The sequence below is a fragment of the Balaenoptera borealis genome (genome assembly GCF_965194805.1).
Source record: "Balaenoptera borealis genome assembly, chromosome: 12".
NCBI classification, from domain to species: domain Eukaryota; kingdom Metazoa; phylum Chordata; class Mammalia; order Artiodactyla; family Balaenopteridae; genus Balaenoptera; species Balaenoptera borealis.
Window position 1 is genome coordinate 70,955,294 of NC_138869.1, and position 19,986 is coordinate 70,975,279.

General features: G+C 42.3%; 2 protein-coding genes across 6 annotated transcripts in view; one reads left to right on the plus strand and one right to left on the minus strand.

Moving 5' to 3' along the window:
- The window catches only part of SLC26A8 (solute carrier family 26 member 8), a 66,270-nt gene extending 53,047 nt beyond the window's left edge, over positions 1-13,223 (minus strand). Inside the window, exons 1-4 of one of the 3 annotated variants that reach the window (XM_082346666.1) lie at positions 12,912-13,223; positions 10,439-11,994; positions 9,930-10,229; positions 4,626-4,812 (exon numbers count right to left, since the gene is read on the minus strand). In XM_082346666.1, the coding sequence (XP_082202792.1) occupies positions 4,626-4,812; positions 9,930-10,014 (272 nt within the window). In that variant the 5' untranslated portion in view covers positions 10,015-10,229; positions 10,439-11,994; positions 12,912-13,223. The other 2 variants (XM_082346668.1, XM_082346667.1) reach the window with 2 other exon arrangements.
- Positions 13,224-13,417: 194 nt separating this feature from the next.
- MAPK14 (mitogen-activated protein kinase 14) overlaps positions 13,418-19,986 on the plus strand; it is a 72,003-nt gene continuing 65,434 nt past the window's right edge. The window contains exon 1 of one of the 3 annotated variants that reach the window (XM_082346726.1): positions 13,418-13,908. In XM_082346726.1, coding sequence (XP_082202852.1) covers positions 13,793-13,908 — 116 coding nt within the window. In that variant the 5' untranslated portion in view covers positions 13,418-13,792. Of the gene's footprint in view, positions 13,909-13,932; positions 14,779-19,986 lie in introns of those variants that run through there. The other 2 variants (XM_082346725.1, XM_082346727.1) reach the window with 2 other exon arrangements.

Sequence of the window (19,986 nt, forward strand, 5' to 3'; positions counted from 1 at the left end):
CCAGTAGAAAAATGGACTGTTATGGCTTTCTCTTGGTAAGGACAGTTTTTTGAGACGTGCTATTGGTGGGTGGCAGGGAATTAACACATTCACATCATTCCCGTATACTAAAATTTTTACCAAGCATTAACTCTACATGGCTTTGACCTGTAATATGCAGAAATTTATAGAAAATATAGAATATGGAGTCTTGTGCTTATGGCATTAGCCATGGAAAGAAAAGGCAATAAAATAAGCCCTTATTATCTTTTAACCCAGTGGATAACGACCAGAAGCAATTTTGTTTCCTAAGAGACATCTGGTAATGTCTGGAGACATTTTTGATTATCACGACTCGCATCTAGTGGGTAGAGGCCAGGGATGCCACCAAACATCCTACAATGCACAGGACAGCCCTCCACAAGAAATGATTTCATGGTCCGAAATGTCAACAGTACTGAGATTGAGAAAACCTACTTTAACCTTTAGATCATCTAAAACAGCAGAATCATTGTAAACCAATCAATCAATCTGTTAATCAATTAATCCATTAGTAAAGCTAATATGGTTTTAAATTGCCTTTTGCTATTTACATCTCATTATGGGCTGAAAACAAAGAGTATGGAGATTTTTCATGTATGAGCTGTAGCTGAATAATTGGGATTTGACTGTAGCAACAAATATAACTTCAGTGTATGCAAGGCTAAAATGTGTGCTCAGAAAAGAAGTAATTTCAATATGCTTGACTCTAACAACTATGAGCATTACAGTCCCTAAGATAATTAAGGCCAAAGAAGTGTAAATGTCTTTGTCAAGGTCACAGTAACAAGTGTGGGCAGAACTGGGGCTAGAAACCAGATCTCGTGATTTTTAGTTCAGTGTTCTATCCAGTCTATTACCATCACAGTTCCTATTGACAGCTGTTGAATTCTGCTCAGGAGCCAGAAGCAAGACCATAGGTTTAGAAAGAACACCACATTGCTATTTTTATGAGAATCCCTGGGTGTGGAGAGTGTGCTGTCTCCAATTATGGCCCTCTATGGGGGAGAATACAGCATGGCATTGGGACAATTTGTTTCTGCATCTGGTCCAGTGTCCCTTCCTCTCCATGTGCCACCCTGGAAGACCAGCCACCCTAGGGAGAGTCATCAAAGCTCTTTGGCATGGCAATAAAATAAACTGGACATGGAATAACGAGGACCTAAGACTGACAGGGATCAAGGAAGGAGTTAGAGGAACAGAAACTGAAGCTGGTGGTGGAAGAGTTAAAAGCACTTCGACATGAATCTGGATCCTAGTTAAGGCATCTTAAAAGTGAGGAATGTAAGAGTTGATGTGAAAGCACAGGGGAGATTTTTTTTTAAGAGAGGGAGTATTGCAGTTGGGTAACTAAAAGGGAGAAAATAAAGGAAGATAGGAGGTTTTCTGCAGAAAGGAAGAGATGAAATTAAAAGATTATTATTGTTTGTTTTTTTTTTACTATTTGCTAGGTGTTTTACAAATATTCTTTAAATCCTCACAATTGCCTTGTAAGGTAGGTGCTTTTATCATCCCCATTTTATAGATGAGGATACTGAAGCACAGTAGGCATGGATAGCTTACCTAAGGTCACACAGTTGGGATGCAGCAGAACTGGGATTCACAACCAGTCAATCTGACTTCTGAGTCTTGCTCTTAACCAGTGCTGTGCTACCTTTCAGGTTAAAATTCAGAAGTGGATATAACTGTTTGTTTTAGAAGTAGGGAATAAGCACTGCTATAAAAACCCATGGGAGGCAGTGTGGGTCAGATTTAAGGGTCTAAGGATAGGGCAGCTGGAGGGGAATAAGGCTGAAATTTCTTTGGTAGTACCTGTTTATGATGAGGTATAAGTCAGGAAAAGATTATCCTTTTGTAGAGACAAAACCAATGTGGCCCCCCAATGCTGTCTTTGATATATGACCTCTGACCCATCCTGGAGCAGAAAAAATGAGAGTTGTGATATAGGACAGGGGAGGGACATCCAAGACCACAACTTGCAAAAGGCAGGATATGGGCAAAGGAGAAGGCTCAGAGGGAGGAAGATCTGCAATAGGGTTGCGTGGAGGCCTTCTTCACTTGTAACCTAACTCATGCCAATTGTGAGTGATAAATCAAGGGACAAGAGGGACTAATAAATCTGGAGTGTGAGTGAGGACGGTTTGAGTAGTTAGGGTTAATATCATGATGTAGGTCACAAAGGGTTTTTAACCTGAGGTCCATGGATGACCAAGGTGTCTCTAGATAGAACTCACGGGGGTATGTGACTTTAGGAAAAATTATATCTTTATTTTCACTAACCTCCTAACTGAAATGTAGCATTTCCTTCAGTTATGAACACTGACAACAAACCACAGTAGTATCAGCAGAGCTTGACTTCTTCACCAATAGAATCACAAATATTTTCATATTACATTAAAATTGCTGCAGATATCTTAAAATAGCATTTATATTCATCATTACTTAGAAAGTATGGTAGTTATTAGACCCATAATCATTAAATATAATTTTTGGATATTTTCATATTTTGATAACTATATTTCAATATAACTGGTTTCCTTTATAATACTATGTATTTTATGCATTTAAAAATATTCTGGCCAAGACCATTCAATGGAGAAAGAATAGACTCTTCAACATATAGTGCTGGGAAAATGGGATAGCTACATGGAAAAAAATTAAGTCAGACTCTTACTTTATACCGTATACAAAATTAACTCAGAATGGATCAAGGATCTAAATTTAAGAGCTAAAACTCTTAGAAGAAAACAGGGGAAAATCTTCATTATGTTGGATTTCACAATAGTTTCTTAAATATGACACATAAATCACAAGCAACAAAAGAAAAAAACAGATAAATAGGATTTCATTAAAATGAAAACTGTGTACAAAGGACACTGTCAACAGACAACCTACAGAACGGGAGAAAATATTTGCAAATCATATATCTGATAAGGGTTTAATATCCAGAATATATAAAGAACTCCTATAATTCAACAACAAAAAGATAAACAACCTAATTTTTAAAAGGGCAAAGGAAGTAAATAGACATTTCTCCAAAAAAGATACATAAGTGACCAATAAGCACATGAAAAGATGCTCATCATATTTAGTTATTAGGGAAATGCAAAAAAAAAAAAAGCAACACACAATGTGATACCATTTTACACCTACTAGTATGGCTATAATTTAAAAAAATGGAAAATAACAAATGTTGGAGAGGATATGGAGAGATTGGAACACTTGCTGATGTGAATGCACAATGCTGCAGCTGCTATGAAAAAAAATCCTCAAAAAGTTAAACATATGATCCAACAAGTCCACTCTTAGGTGTATACCTAAAAGAATTGTAAGCAGGGACTTGAACAGATACCCCTATGCCAATATTCATGGTAGCATTATTCACGATAGCCAAAAATTGGAAACAACCTAAGTGTCCATTAACAGACGAATGGATAAACAAAATGTGGTACATACATACAATGGAATATCATCAGCCATAAAATGAAATGAAGTACTGATTCACGCTACACCATTGTGCTAAGTGAAATAAACCAGACATGAAAGACAAATATTGTCTGATTCCATTTAAATGAAATATTTAGAATACACAATCCATAGAGACAGAACGTATAAGAGAGGTTACCAGGGGCTGGAGGAGGGGGAAATGGGGAGTTATTGCCTAATGGGTACAGAGTTTCTGTTTGGGGTGATGAAAAAGTTTTGGAAATAGATAGTGGTGATGGTTGCACAACAATGTGAATGTCGTTAATGCTGCTAATTTGTACACTTTAAAATGGTTAAAACAACACATTTCATATTATATATATTTTACCACAATAAAAAAAAGTAAAACAAAAAATTATTCTGAAAGGATGTTCATTAGCTCTGATAGACTGCTAAAAGGTTCACAGCATAAAAACAGGTTACGAGCCCCTGAACTATAGGGTTTACATAGTCATTCTGCTATCATTAATTAGTTCACCACGGTTGCTTTTGTTGTTGTTGTTAGGAGAGTGGCAATGGTGGTTAATCAAACAATGTATTTATTAAATATCATCCCTAGATGTTGTGGGGGACAGCCAAGGTCTTTATGTCCATGAAGTTTATAATCAACAAGGTGCTACAAAGGACTTCCCTGGTGGCACAGTGGTTAAGAATCTGCCTGCCACTGGAGGGGACACGGGTTCGATCCCTGGTCTGGGAAGACCCCACATGCTGCGGAGCAACTAAGCCCGTGTGTCACAATTACTGAGCCCGCACGCCACAATTATTGAGCCCGCGCGCCACAACTGCTGAGCCCACGCGCCACAACTACCGAAGCCCACACGCCTAGAGCCCGTGCTCTGAAGCCACCACGATGAGGAGCCCGCGCAGCAACGAGAAAGCCAGTGTGCAGCAACGAAGACCCAACACAGCCAAAAATAAAATAAAAATTTAAAAATTAAAAACAAAAAAAGAAGGTGCTACAAGACAAACCACAAAAAAACTGTAGAGGAATTATGCAATAAGCTAAGGGTTCTGATGACAGGAGTTCAGAGGAGGAAAACAGAAGTAGGCACCAAAGGTGTCAAGTAGAGTTTTAGGGCTGCCAGCTTGGTGGCAGCTGAATGATCACACACACGCACCGGCACTGGACATGGTGACTGACGGTGCTGATGTCGATGTCCAAGTTCCCAGAGAAAGCGGTCTTCCTTCTGTGTTCCTGTTGAAAGGTCTCCTCATTGTACACATCTCGCTTCACATCATACATGAAAGAGTTTTGCCTATATCTAGAGCCCAAACTCTGGAAGCTCCTCTCTGGTTGCATCATTCCTGGATAAGTGGAAAGAAGTTAAACAAAAGACAGTTTTTAAAAAATCTAGATCCTTGGCACATTTTTATGGAAATAAAAATTCCATTTATTGTATAATTTTATACTTAAAACAACCCTATAAAGAAAGCAAGGTATATATTATTTTCATTTTCAAAATGGAGAAACCAAAGCCCAGAAGTTTAAACAGCCTTGATTTTTGAATAATTAAGAGTCAGGACTAGAACCCAAGTGTCCAGCTAGAAAGCCTAGTTTTCTTTATATTCAATTATGTTGCTATGTTGCAGGGGAAAAGATTAAGAGGTAAAAGTATAATCACCAATTTTCACTGAAAATTGATTTCAGTGAAATGAAATGATTGAAAATCATTATCCCTTTACCCTTTTCTTTTCTTCATAGAACTAAACAGTACCTGATTCAATATTTGTCTATTTGTTCATTGTCTGTTTCCCACACTAAAATGTAAATCCAAGAGGCAGGACTTTGTTCATGGCTGTATCCCCAGAGCCCAGGATAATGCCTGACGCTTAGCAGGCCCTCAACAAATATTTCTTGAATTATGGTCAAGTATCCAGTTAGTGGCATCATGATGTAGCAGAAAAAGCACTGCACAGGATATCAGGATTCTGGAGTTCTAGCCCTGGCTGTTTTTCTAACTAGCTGTATGACTGGGGGCAAGTTTCTCAGAAACTGAATTTCAGTTTCCTTGTCCACAAAATGACATGGTTTGACAATATGATCTCTAAGGGTCACTTTAAGCTTTAAAAATCTGTAGTATCATCCTGCTGTTTTAAAGAGAATGAGAAGAGTTAATGAGGATGGATATAGAGCCATCTCTGGGAGAAAGTATAACTGTTCTTGATCATCTGTGTTTTTGAATAATAAAAAAGGCATGAACTCTAATATTCTTCCACACAAATGTGTAAAAAAGTATACAAATATATATTTTGCATAGTTATAAAATATGTAGGTAAACACTCAAGTTATGTAGATTACACAAGTAGTTCTTTTATAGGTGAGGCTGCAAACAAGTTTAATGTATCAGCAACATTTGTTTTCCATCAGAATTATCCTGTATCTTCAGCAGCAGCAACATTATCATCACCAAGATTTGTAGAGCACTTATTATATACCAAGCATTGCACTAGATTTTTTTCATGAGTTATTTCTTTTAATTCCAACAACAATCCTAGTACTACTATTTGTCCTCATTTTATAGGTGATAAAACTGAGGTTTTGGAAAAGTTAGGTAACTTGGCCATAGTTATATAATGTATGTTTACTCTCAAAGCATTGGGTAGCAGGGGTGAGCTGTATAACACTTATGAACTAATGATCACAAGTTCAATAAAGTGAGAGTGTGGTTGGGGAATACAGAAGAGGATGGAAGAGGTATTTTACAGTGTATTAAGAAAATTAGTACTTCGTGTCTTACAGAAAAAAAAACAGCAGAACTGTACACTAAAACATAAGTAATATTTTTCCCTTTCTTTCCTCCACCCATAGGAATAGTGATCCAGTCTTCCTTACTTTTCCTATGTAATCTTACAATAAACTTCCATGACTAGAATATATCCGTTCCTGGCAACTAAAAAGAGCCTAATTAACTTGCTTATTATATTGAGATTATAAAAATTGCCATCCTGGGTTAGATGCAGGGTCTAGAATCCAGCATTTTGTTTCTGAAAGTAGCACGAAGCAGGCATGAAGCAGGCAACATATGAACATCAAGCATAGTGGAAACAGTGGGCCTGGGAAAGGTAGCTGCAGCTACTCAACTGCAGCAATTGTTGCCATGGGTCATGTGGGGTCCAGCATGGCCAGATCTGATCTTTTCCCAGATAAGTCATAATTCCAGATTTTTATGTGAAATCTTCTGACTTTTAAATGTTGTCAATTACCTTACATATTTTAAAAAACACAGTACACATTAACAAAACATCTCTGCAGGCTAGATTCAGTCTGTGAACCACCAGTGTGTGACCTCTGTCCCCAGAGCCTTGTTGTTAAAGACAAAATATCCTTATCTCCTCCCATCACAAATTATAGTTTATACCCCAAGAATTTCTCTCTCTTTCAAAGCTAAAGCATTTATGTTTTCTGTTGTCGCACCCTTAGGAGGTATTATATCTCATCAGTTCACTTATGGAAAGAAGGATTTCATTTTATTGTCTTCAGTCTACATCATTTATATTTCAAGAGGTGGCCACCATCTACTAGACTAGGATTTGGTGAGTTTGTCTGCTTTTATTTTCACAGTCTTATGAATTTCTACCATATGCATTCTTGGCCTTCATTTATTTCTGACTGACGAATGCTATTTCACCTGTGGTCGATTAATTCAGTGTTCCACAAACACTTGCTGAATGCTAGGTGCTCTGAGAATACAAAAGGACAAAGACTTGGGACTTCCCTGGCAGTCCAGTGGTTAAGACTCTGTGCTTCCAATGCAGGGGGCACAGGTTCAATCCCTGGTCAGGGAACCACAGCCAAAAACAAAAAAAAGACGAAGACTCTACAATTTAGTAGAATAAAAATACCAAAATATGGTGCTATAAGACTTTAGAGGTGGGAAAGACAGGAATTAACATTTATTGCTGGCCTGCCATATGCCAGCTTCTTCACACACATCATCTCAAGAGACAGGTGTTATTTTCCTGATAATGATTATACTCATTTCACTTGTGAGTTTAGTGGGTTCCTCAGAATCATACAACTATTAAACAGCAGAGCCAGAATCTGAACCTGGTCTTTCTGATTCTAAAATAGATGTCACATCTAATGCCACGTGATCTCCTATAGAGTGGGATTAATAACCCCAACCTAGAAGGATGAGGAAGGCCTCCTGGGGGAGATATGGTTTGAACTCTGCTCTGGCTAAGCTGGGGGCAGGGAGGAGAATAAGGTATTTCAGAAAGAGAACAGGATAAAATTACAGAGATAATATAAGGCAAGTAATTCAATAGGTCTGAGTAAAGTCAGTGTCAAACCCAAAAAAGGTAGGTTGAGGCCTACTTCTGGAGGGTCTTGAATGTTGGGCTGAACCTGGACTTTTTAGCTATTTAAAATGTTCGAGAAGGAGTAGTAATATGCACAGAGATGTGCTTTGGGAAGATGAATCATATCAGTGGTATAGTCTAGAGCTGTGCTGCCCAGTACGGTAGCCACTGGCTACCTGTGGCTATTTAAATTAAATTAAATTAAAATAAAATGAGGGACCTCCCTGGCGGTCCAGTGGTTAAGACTCCATGCTTCACTGAAGGGGGCACGGGTTTGATACCTGGTAGGGGAACTAAGATCCCGCATGCCGCGTGGCACGGCCTAAATATTATAAATAAATAAAATGAAAAATTCAGTTCCTTAGTCACACTAGCTACATTTCAAGTGCTCAACAGCCACGTGTGGCAGGGGCTACTGTACTGGACAGGGCAGGTATAAAACATTTCCATCATCACAGAAAGTTCTATTGGACAGCGCTGGAGATAGGAGAGACTGAGGCAAAAAGACCAGTGGGAGCCCATTACTACCATGGTAGTCTGAGGGAAAGGCAATCAAGTCACAACTCATGGGACCACAGTCAGGATGGCTAGGAGGGGCAGGTAGAAAGCTGTCTTTAAAGGACTTATCGTATGACTGGCTAAAGGCAGCAAGGGAAAACACATAATTTCCTTTTTGTTTTGTTTTGTTTTTAGTAGTCATCTCTGAAATTTCTTCAGTTCCATTATGTCTTTCTTGACTTCACAGAAGCCCTACTGGCTTGTTTTTATGCACTAGCAGGACCCTTCCCTATAAGGTATGATGATCAGAAGCTGTTACTGACAAGTGGCAAATGTACTTTAACATGGAAAAGATGATGCATTTCAGAAGAAAGTAATCCAAACTACACTGATGGGATAATGACCCTTCAGCTGAGACACAACACAAGAGGGAATCTCGGTTACTGACTCCTATAATTCCCTGATGCTTCCTGCCATCAGACAAAATATTTAGGTGGGTGGGCCATGGTCTGAACAACTTAAGGTTTTATTTTCATATTCTACAAATGTGACATAGTTTGGGGCATCTGGATTCACTACTAACTCATAGAAATTAAACTCTGTAGCCCACACTTGGTCCCACAAACAACATCAGCATCAGCTGGGAACTTGTTGGAAATGCAAATTCTCAGGCCCAACCTAGCAAGACAAAATTAATCAGAAATTCTGAGGATGTGCCAGCAGTCTGCTTTAAGAAGCCCTCCAGATGATTCTGATACACAATGAAATATGAAGACCACTGTAAATATAGCTAATTATCTTTATTCAGTCATTCAGTGCTAGATTTGGGCATACTATTAACATGGGTACTTTTGACCTAGCTCTTTCATCCCCCATACTACCCCTACCCATCCAGCCATCCATTGATTCTTTTACATAATGTGCTGAAAGTACTTTAAAAAGCCAAGAATAAAATATTTAAATACAGCCCAGTTTTCTACTAACTCAACAGATGTGAAATCCTGAAACTTAGTTTAGTTTCAAGACTATCCTCTCATATGGTCATCTTTCATATGTTCTCTACAATCATGGGAAGGTAAAATTCACTTCCAGAATTTCAAAAAAAATATTTGTAATTCCATCAGAAACAACAGCCCTTCGCCCGTTATGCTTTTATGTTATGCTTTTAAGGGGGAATGTATGTGGAAAAAGAAAAGGCACAAGCAAAGAGCATTGCTTTCAGTATCTTTCAGTCACTCGGTCTAGTGGCTGGGGATGGTGGGGACACACCGACAAGTACCTTTAATGCGCCCTGGTGAGAGTATTACCAAAGGGCTGTGCTGGAGAGAAACTCGTTATTGGGGTGGGGATGTTGGAGAAGGCTTCGCTGAGGGACACATACATAAACAGAACTTAACAGGAAAAGAAAGGGGCCAAGAGAGGTGGAAGCGGGGGCTCAGTCAGAAGGAACAAAATTAACAAAAGCAGTGAGGTCTGAAAGGAGAAAGAGCGTCTGAGCAGTCAGGCCTCAGGAGGAGATGGATGGGGGAGTCAGGTGAGGCTCATGGAGTAGACCAGTTCTGGGGCTTCCAACAACTCAGACCCACGAGTGTGGAAGGATTCAGCCTGCCAAACGCACACACCATCTCTCCTCACTGCTGTTCCACGCGGCCTTTCAAAAGTAGAGACGACACCTAAGAGAGAGAAGCTCCCAGGGACGGCCGTCATTCATTCATTCCCCAAACACTGACTGAGCGGCCGCGACGTGCCTAGCCCTGCGGTTACCGCCGCGGGCCCCGCCCTGGGACTTCCGAGTGTAACGAGGGGCTGGTCCTTCGCACCCGACGCCCGAGCCGGGGCCCCGCCGGCACCTCCTGCAGCCCGCGGCTCCGGGCAGCTCCGGCAGCGGCTCCCCTACTTCCTCGGCTCACCTGGTTCCCGGGCTGCGGCGGGAGGGCGGGCACTGGAGCCGGAAGCAGCTCCGGCCGGTCGGGCGGCGCTGTGGACGCGGACGCCGACGCCGGCGGTTCCCGAGCCGTTGCGTCCGAGCCCGCGGGCGTTCTGGCGGGCGGGGGACAAGAGCGGGGCGAGGAAGTGGAGCCTGGGCAGCCGGCGTGGGGAGTGGGGAGAGGCCCAGCTGCGCCGCGGTTACCTGTGTCACCCAGCCCTCCGCTCTCGACGACTCTTGATTGAGGGCCTCCTTGATGCCAGGCCTCGCGCCCCGCACTTCACGTACAGTAATTCACTCGAGTCTCCCGACGACCCTGTGGGAACAGAAGACGCGGGAGGAAACTGGAGACTAGAGGGTCACCGAGGTCTCCAACCTTAATTCTCAGCCCCACAAGCTTGGCTTCTCCCACTGAAGGACACTCTCCTGCCCAGGTCTCCTGCTCTGCTCCCCGCCCCTAACCCCCTTAACCTTGTGAGGCTCAATCCCAGTCACTGCCTCTCACTGTGCCTTGTATTCCTGCTTGGCTTAGTTGCAGTTTTACACTTGCTTGATTACTGTATCAGTGTCTAATATATTGTTCACTTTACCTATCCCTTTTTGTAATTTTTCTCATCCCCAAAAGGGCAGGGATTTTTATCTCTTTCATTAACTGCTGTATCATTGGTGCCTAAAGCAATGTGGTAGACCTAGTAAGTGTGCAATAAATTTGTGTTGAATAATTGAATGATTGCCCTGCTGTTCATTGTAAGCTCCACATAGGCAGCAACTGTCTGCTTTTTAATCACTTTTCCATCAGAAGTGCCGGGTACCTAGGATGCATTCAATACATATTTGTTGAATGAGTGAATGTATTGCTCATCTTTACCCTTTTGGTCACTCTCACTTCATTCCAATTTGTTGGATAAATATATGAATTTCTTAGAATTCCTACTTCCAGGTTTCCTCCCTTGTATCCATGCACTCATCACCTTGATTCCCCACTCCCACCCCTCATATCTTTACAGTTGCATTTTTGCTCTCACTTCCTCCTTCAACCTCTGATACTTCTTAGAAAGCTCCCTACCCTGCAGGTTGACTTGGAACATTTCTATTTTTTATTTTTTATTAAGTTATTTCTTTATTTTTATTTTTGGGTGTGTTGGGTCTTTGTTGCTGTGTGCGGCCTTTCTCTAGTTGTGGCGAGTGGTGGCTACTCTTCGATGCGGAGCATGGGCTTTAGGTGTGCGGCTTCTCATTGCAGTGGCTTCTCTTGTTGCGGAGCACGGCTCTAGGAGCACGGGCTTCAGTAGTTGTGGCATACGGGCTTAGTTGCTCCGCGGCCTGTGGGATTTTCCCGGACCAGGGCTTGAACCCGTCTCCCCTGCATTGGCAGGAGGATTAACCTGCCTGTGCCACCAGGGAAGTCCCTTGGAACATTTTTTAAGCAACATGTCTTCGTAGGCAAGAGTCACATTCCAGGCTAAGTCACATTGAATCCAAAGAAAGCTTTCCACAAATCACCCATGACCCTGGTTTTGGGTTTTATTTTGTTTTTCTTTGAGGAGAACTGAGAATCCTGCACCGCCTCCTAAATTGAGATCATGGTCATTGTTCATAATTTGTTCAACAAATATTTATGGAGTACCTTTCATGTTCCAGGCGCTGTGCTAGATGCTGGAACAAGACAGGCAAAGTCTGAGCACTCCAAGGGATGCATACACAAAAGAGAATGATCATGGATAGTGATGAGAAGTGTCCTGGCTTGAACCTAGTTATTTCTAAAAGAAATGAGTAAGAATAAGATAGGGTCCAGGGCTTCCCTGGTGGCGCAGTGGTTGAGAATCTGCCTGCTAATGCATGGGACGCGGGTTCGAGCCCTGGTCTGGGAAGATCCCACATGCCGTGGAGCAACTGGGCCCGTGGGCCACAGCTGCTGAGCCTGTGCGTCTGGAGCCTGTGCCCCGCGACGGGAGGGGCCGCGATAGTGAAAGGCCCGCGCACCACGATGAAGAGTGGTCCCCGCTTGCCACAACTAGAGAAAGCCCTCGCATGAAACGAAGACCCAACACAGCCAAAAATAAATAAAATAAATAAATAAATAAAGTAGCTATTAATTAAAAAAAAAAAAAAGATAGGGTCCAATTCTGCCTATTGTAACAAGCTTTAGCGTAGGAATAGGTTAACAGTGACTGGCAAGGTATAGGGTTAGAATACCTTGCCCATTCACATTTATTATCTTTTTCAGCTTTCAGGTGGGAATGTGGGGCAGGAATTCTCCTTTGCATAAACTGGAACTAAGGTCTGAGAAATGTCAATTGACTTGCCCAATATGACACTGCCGGAAGACCACTCTCTGAACTGTTCTTACTCTGAGAGGCATGATTAAAATTCTTAAAATCCTCTTCACTGGAAGCTCTTCAAGGTAGGAATCAGTTTCAAACCTTCAGGGTAATGGTTTAAAAATGCTTCTCAAAGGGAGATACCAGGGACTTTCCTGAATCTGAATTACCTGGGGCGTATTGTAGAAATGCACGTTCTTGGTGCCCATCACGGACCTCTCCAACTAAACTCACTGTGGATCCTGGGAATATGCATTTTTAAACACTCAAGGTGATTCTTCTACACATAGAAGTTTGAGAACTACTAGAAGAGTTTGGGTGGAAAACCTCAACCTTAATGCAGGGCTAATATTTACCTTTGGGACAGATTTCGTCAGAATTCCGAAGAGTAAGCCGTGTATGTCCTTGAGCAGATGGGACTGCAAACGGCTTTCTGGCCGGAACCTTTCTCTTTATTATGCAAGTATTTCTTGGAAATTGGGGGTTCTGCTGAGCAGGTGCTCGGCTGCTGGTGACTACCCGCAGTTCAAAGGTCTTTTGGGTCTTTTCCCGACACCTTGTTTGTCAATGTCGCTTTCCACCAGGGAGCCAGGCGTTTGCCCCGCCGACCACGGTGGGGCGCACGCGGCATGTGTTGTCTGCTTATCTCCTCCTTCTCGAGTCCGCCTTGGCGCCCTTAAGAAGAGCGGTCCCTGGGAGTTCCTGCCTCTGGTGGCCAGCTGTTGCTCTCTTCTCGCGAGAATTGCTCCTCCCATCCTCTCCTCTCATCAACCCCCTCCCTTGGGCAGGTTCCATATTGGGTAAAATCTCGGCTCGGAGAGAGGCCCGGGAGCTGTTCTCGCGAGAGTACGGCGGGAGGCTCCTGTTCGCTGGCTGTGGAACGGCGACCACTGGAACCTCCGCGGGCGCTGCAGCTGGAGCCGTAGCCCCGCGGTGCAGCCGGGAATCGGCCTGGTCTGGAGAGGGTGCAGCGAGAACGTGGCGGGCGCAGCCTTGAGCCCCTGAGCGTGCCCCTGCCCTTAGCGGGGCTCACCCCCGTCGCGGAGGCGCGTCCAGCCGCTGCGGCTGACAGGGGCCGCGCGCGCGGGAGTCGTCTGGGTCGCGGCGCTCACACCTGCGCGGGCGGCCAGCGCAGGGTCCCCGCCCGTCCGGCCGGGCGACGAGGTCGGGGAAGCGGGTGCGGGCGCAGGCGGGGCCCCGCAGGGCCACCTCCTCGCCCCGCGGCCACCGCTGGAAGATGTCTCAGGAGAGGCCCACGTTCTACCGGCAGGAGCTGAACAAGACAATCTGGGAGGTGCCCGAGCGTTACCAAAACCTGTCCCCGGTGGGCTCCGGCGCCTATGGCTCCGTGTGGTGAGTGTCACCGGGCTCGGGGCCTCGGTGGGCTGGGTGGCCCTGTATGCCCCAGAGCCAGGCCTGCCCCCACGGCTCAGCAATGCACCAAGCGGTAGGAATTTTCCTTGGGGGAGGGCATCCCTGCCCCTTCAACCCCTGTCCTGCCCTCCCTGTACCCCTTGCACCCCTCACCCTGCACACCCACGTAGGTGGTCAGCTGTGTGTAGCACGCAGGTCCACGGTGGGCGGTGGGTGATGGTGTTGGAGCCCGGCCCTGGCTCGCACACTGCGCGTTCCCTTCTTGGGGGTTTGCTGCTTCGGGGACAGGAACAGGAGGGCCCTCTTTGGGGGTCTCCCTGCTGGCATCGAGCAGAAGGACTCTCTCCCGAGATGTGCCCACCTTGGGCGCCGGAGCCTGCCCTCGGAGCAGACAAGCCCGGGGAGCTGACTGGAGAAACAGAAGGGCAAAGCTCGACCGGGAGACTGCCGTCATCTGAACAAAACTGAGGACGAAGGGCGTTCAGTGCGGGCTTTTTTGCAAACCTCTGTCGAAATCCCATTTTGAGAAGCGTTCTTTTTGAATTCGCACTTGAATTAGTAGCTATCCATAGAGCTTAAAATACCGACTTTATCTCGGTGAGTCCTGTGCCAGCTTGAGTGGTGTGTTTCCGATTCAGTTGAAAGCGTATTTCCTTTTCGCAGAGTGGGGGGTGGGTGGTAGTGCCTGCAAACACACTGCAGCTTGAGAAACTGGCGGCCTCACTGATTAGTCACATACCACTGCTCGTTTAAGTATTGTTTGACAAAACAGTTTTCTCCTTTGGAGCAAGTGAGATTCAGATCCGATGCACGCCCTCAAGATCAAAAAGTTATTAACAATGCCGGGAGGTATTGTAAATATTTTTTAATTGCGATAATTCTTGTGAAATACTGTGTTTTTAAAGTCCCTTTGAGAGTTTGCAGGGAACTTATCTACACTTAGAGCCTGAGGTACACGATATGGATATGGAATATATAGCAAAGGAAGGAAGAGACACTTTTCAGCTTTAATTCACGCTGTGAATGTGTTTTCAATTAAATGATGCTGTAAAATGTTCAGACCTGAAATATTTCACTAACTTTTCTGACTTTCAAGGCTTTAAACACTGTATTTTAGATGTACTGAAATTTGAGAGCTCCTGATCTGAAGCTAATTCATGTAATTCCTGTGCATGCATCATTTGAAGAGAGGTCTACAATTTTTTTTTTTTGTTTTGCCACAGATTCCAGGCTTTTGGACTTGTTAATCTTTAAATATAATTCCTGTGTTTCTTAAAGCCCCAGCATGAATTTCCGGTTTATAGAATCTTCTGGGTAATTGAGATTGTGCAATTGTGTCCAGCAACAGATCATATTGCATTTTCTGGTTCAGGCTGTTTGAGTTATGTTGCTGATGGCACTATGCTTGACATCTTTTTTCCATTTTTATAGTGTGCTGTTGATTTGCTAATTTTCGAAGATGTGTTTGGATCATTGCTCCTTTAATAGCTCATTAATTTACCTCCATTTTTCATTCTTGAATTGACATTAATTTTTGTGGTACCGAGTTTTTGTTTCCAATAACGTTTAAACCTTAAGGAGTGATACAGCAGAACAGCTCAACTATGGGGAGTTTAGTGAACTTGAAAATAATTCCTTGCAAGGTTTCCCTACCGTTGGTGTGAATAGCTCTGCCCTAGCTCTGGAGATCCAGATTTACAGCGAAGTGCCATTAAAATGAACTCCATGTTTTTTTAGTACTATACTTTTCTGGTTTTTAGAAACCATCAATATCTGACACTTGGAAGTAATTTTGTTAAACAGGTTTTTAAAAGTAGGTGATACATTCACATTGTATAAAATTCAGAAGGTATAAAAATATAGTGAAAAGTTGCCTTTCCTTTCTTGTTCTCCAATTGTGCTATTCCTTTCCTCAGAGACAACCACTGTTAAGTTTCTTGTGTGTCTTTCCATGGAGGCAGTTCTGCTAAGGGTATTTAAGATGTAACCTATAGCATATTGGTGGAGAAAAATAACCGATATTATGTGACAGTTGGCCGTAAACGAATGTAACTGATTTTGGATTGAAAGTATCAGAATTTAGATGTACAAGTGTTATCTCATTCAGAGTAGTTATTTGAAGTTGTTCTTTCAATTAGCAACTTTCAGGTGTGGCAGAAAACTTTTTTTTTTAACTTCTCTTAGAATCCACTTTGGAGCCTGTGTTATTTTTCACTATCTTCATTTTTTTTGAGAGCAGATTTAATTTTTTTTTTTTTTAAACATCTTTATTGAAGTATAATTGCCTTACAATAGTGTGTTAGCTTCTGCTTTATAACAAAGTGAATCAGTTATACATATACAATATGTTCCCATTTCTCTTCCCTCTTGCATCTCCCTCCCTCCCACCCTCCCCATCCCACCCCTCTAGGTGGTCACAAAGCACCGAGCTGATCTCCCTGTGCTATGCGGCTGCTTCCCACTAGCTATCTATTTTACATTTGGTAGTGTATATATGTCCATGACACTCTCTTACCCTGTCACATCTCACCCCACCCCCTCCCCATATCCTCAAGTCCATTCTCTAGTAGGTCTGTGTCTTTATTCCCGTCTTGCCACTAGGTTCTTCATGGCCTTTTTTTTTTTTTTTTTTTTTCCTTAGATTCCGTATATATGTGTTAGCATACTGTATTTGTTTTTCTCTTTCTGACTTACTTCACTCTGTATGACAGACTCTAACTCCATCCACCTCATTACAAATACCTCCATTTCATTTCTTTTTATGGCTGAGTAATATTCCATTGTATATATGTGCCACATCTTCTTTATCCATTCGTCTGTCGATGGACATTTAGGTTGCTTCCAGGTCCTGGCTATTGTAAACAGAGCTGCAATGAACATTGTGGTACATGACACTTTTTGACCTATGGTTTTCTCAGGGTATATGCCCAGTAGTGGGATTGCTGGGTCGTATGGTAGTTCTATTTGTAGTTTTTTAAGGAACCTCCATACTGTTCTCCATAGTGGCTGTATCAATTTACATTCCCACCAACAGTGCAAGAGTGTTCCCTTTCCTCCACACCCTCTCCAGCATTTATTGTTTCTAGATTTTTTGATGATGGCCATTCTGACCGGTGTGAGATGATATCTCATTGTAGTTTTGATTTGCATTTCTCTAATGATTAATGATGTTGAGCATTCTTTCATGTGTCTGTAGGCCATCTGTATATCTTCTTTGGAGAAATGTCTACTTAGGTCTTCTGCCCATTTTTGGATTGGGTTGTTCGTTTTTTTGTTATTGAGCTGAGAGCAGATTTAATTTTAGGAAATAACAAAATCAAATTGAATCTGAAATAATTTAGAAAATTGGACTGAAGTCTGGTGAAAAAGATTAGGCAGCCAGGTTGATGATACTGTTTGAGGTCAGATAAGAGTTGTAACCATAAAGTAATGACACAGAATTTCCTGTGTGACTTGTAGAACTAGATCCGAAGTCTGTTCCAAAAAAGAATCGCTGAAAGTATTTCAAGGAATGCAATGTCACTGAAATAATCTGTGTCAGTTTCCTAATTTGATTGGTCTGAAGTGTGATACACTTTGATGTGGAACTTAAAAAAAAATTTTTTAAATATTAAGCCGATTTTCAGTATTTTAATTTGTACTAAGTATATAGTAAAGCAAGTATGTAGTAACCTGAGTGATAACCAACCGTGAATTAAAGATCAAGGAATCAGACTAGAAATTTGGGAATTGATAGGGTTTTGCAAATATGCTTTTCCTTTTTAAGGGGTAAAGGGAACTAAACTAAGTCTTGCAATTTTAAGGAACTTTGTTGTCTGTGAGGGGAAATGAAGCAAAATTTTTAAAGAATACATTGTTGCACAGCATTGATTTTGTGGATTGGGGGACAGAAGGAGGGGGAGGAGCTTTGTGGTGAGTTTAAGGAAATGTAAACAGGAACTTAAATGCCTTTCCTCTGGTGTGTGGGTTTTCCGGGACACTTGCCTCTGATTACAGGAGGTGGGGCACTGGTACCATAAAATAGGTGAGAGTTGAGAATTATTCTTAAATCATATTCAATCATTTATTAAACTATTTATTGAGTACCAACTATGGACCAGATAGCAGGCTAGGTTTCTTGAGCTAGAGTGTTAAGCAAGACAGAATAAGACAGTCTATTCCCTGATAGGGTTTATAGCCTGATGCAAATAATAACTACATTCTATGGATTGTGTTCTATGTTCCAGGCATTGTGCTGTGCATTTTATGTTTATCATCAGTATATAAAGTGTATAACAAAACTTTTGGTAAAAGGATGGCAAAATTTACTAAGAAATCAAATTCAACTTTCTAAATGCTTTGTGGAACAAGATTGTGTGAAAATAACTGTAATAAAAATAAGTGAAGGACTTCCCTGGTGGTGCAGTGGTTAAGAATCCGCCTGCCAATGCAGGGGACATGGGTTCGAGCTCTGGTCCGGGAAGATCCCACATGCCACGGAGCAACTAAGCCCGTGCACCACAACTACTGAGCCTGCGCTCTAGAGCCCGCAAGCCACAACTACGGAGCCCGTGTGCTACAACTACTGAAACCCACACGCCTAGAGCCCATGTTCCACAACAAGAGAAGCCACCGCAATGAGAAGCCCGTGCACTGTGACAAAGAGTAGCCCCCACTCACTGCAACTAGAGAAAGCCTGTGTGCAGCAACGAAGACCCAACGCAGCCAAAAATAAATAGTAAAAAAAAAAATTTATTAGAAAAAAAAGTGAAGCTAAATTTTTTTAGTATTAATGGCCCTTCACCATTTTAAATCTTTTCCTTTTTTTTAGCATGAGCCAGGGCACGAATAAGTAAAAGCACGTCATTATTGAGTATGCAAAGGTGACTTTCTTGACTCCTAATGAGTGAGAGGGGTGTGCCGTTTATTTTCCTAGTGGTGATAATAGGCCCATGCTGATCTTGCTTCCCATTTGCTTTCCTTTGTACCCAAAAGCAAGGTGATTGGCTGCATGTTACCAGTGCCGACCAATAAATAGTTAAACACAATGGCAAACCTTTGTATTATTGATAAAGACTTTTAAGAAAGAGTTCAGTCAAGTTGGCTATAAAGTCATCCTTTATCGAATTCCATTTTCCACTGAAACCTTTCCACTGGCTCCCATTTTAAAATAAGGATATTCTGAACCTCTGGCTTTTCAGTTCTGCCAGTTTAATTTCTTGATACTGAGGACTATGCTTTTGATTTCCCTCTAAATCAGCCTCAGAGGTGATCTGCATTGACTTTGCCTTTCATGGGCAATAGTGCAGATGGTGCTGAGACCCTGGGGCTTAGGATTCAAAGGTGGAAGAAGTCACTGTGCTAGATCCCTCTCACTTTAGTATTAACTGACATTTTTATGGGATTTTACACTTTATAATGTATTTGCATTTCAAAGCATTATCATTCAGTTTTCACTGGCTCTGTGAAGGCTGGTATTATTAACCCAGTTGTATAGATGAGGACCTGGACTCATTAAAGGAATGGCGTACTTGTCAGTGCTACTTTGGATTTGGTTCTGGGGTTTCAACACTTTAGAATTCTCCCTTCCTGTACTTGTAGACTGGTAAGATTGTGTGGTGGTACCTTCTCTTGTTTTGTTTGCCTCTCCCCTCCGTCCTTTTGTGAAGAAAGGGGTTGCTGGGTCACTTGAAATAGTAGAACTATGACTAACCAATCCCACCAATGTCAGCCTAGCTAATCTGAGGTAATGACTTATTAAAGTCACATCTCTTCCTCAGAATTGATAGACCAAAAATGGACTCATTGCCCAGATTAAATTTTTTCCCGAAGGATCATCAGTGTAACTAGTTAATTCCTGAATTTGTGAATCCCCTTGGCTTGAAATTCTTCTGTGCACATTTTGGAAAGTTGAGATTCTCTGTATGTGCTTCTGTTATGTAAGTATAGTTTAGGATATAAATAGAAATAACTGCCTTTCTAGGCCTTTAAAAATACACTGGACTTTTGCTCTTTACTGTGAAATTTGGTATTGATTTGTTTCTATCCAAGAGATATAATTACTATAGAGCTCAAAAA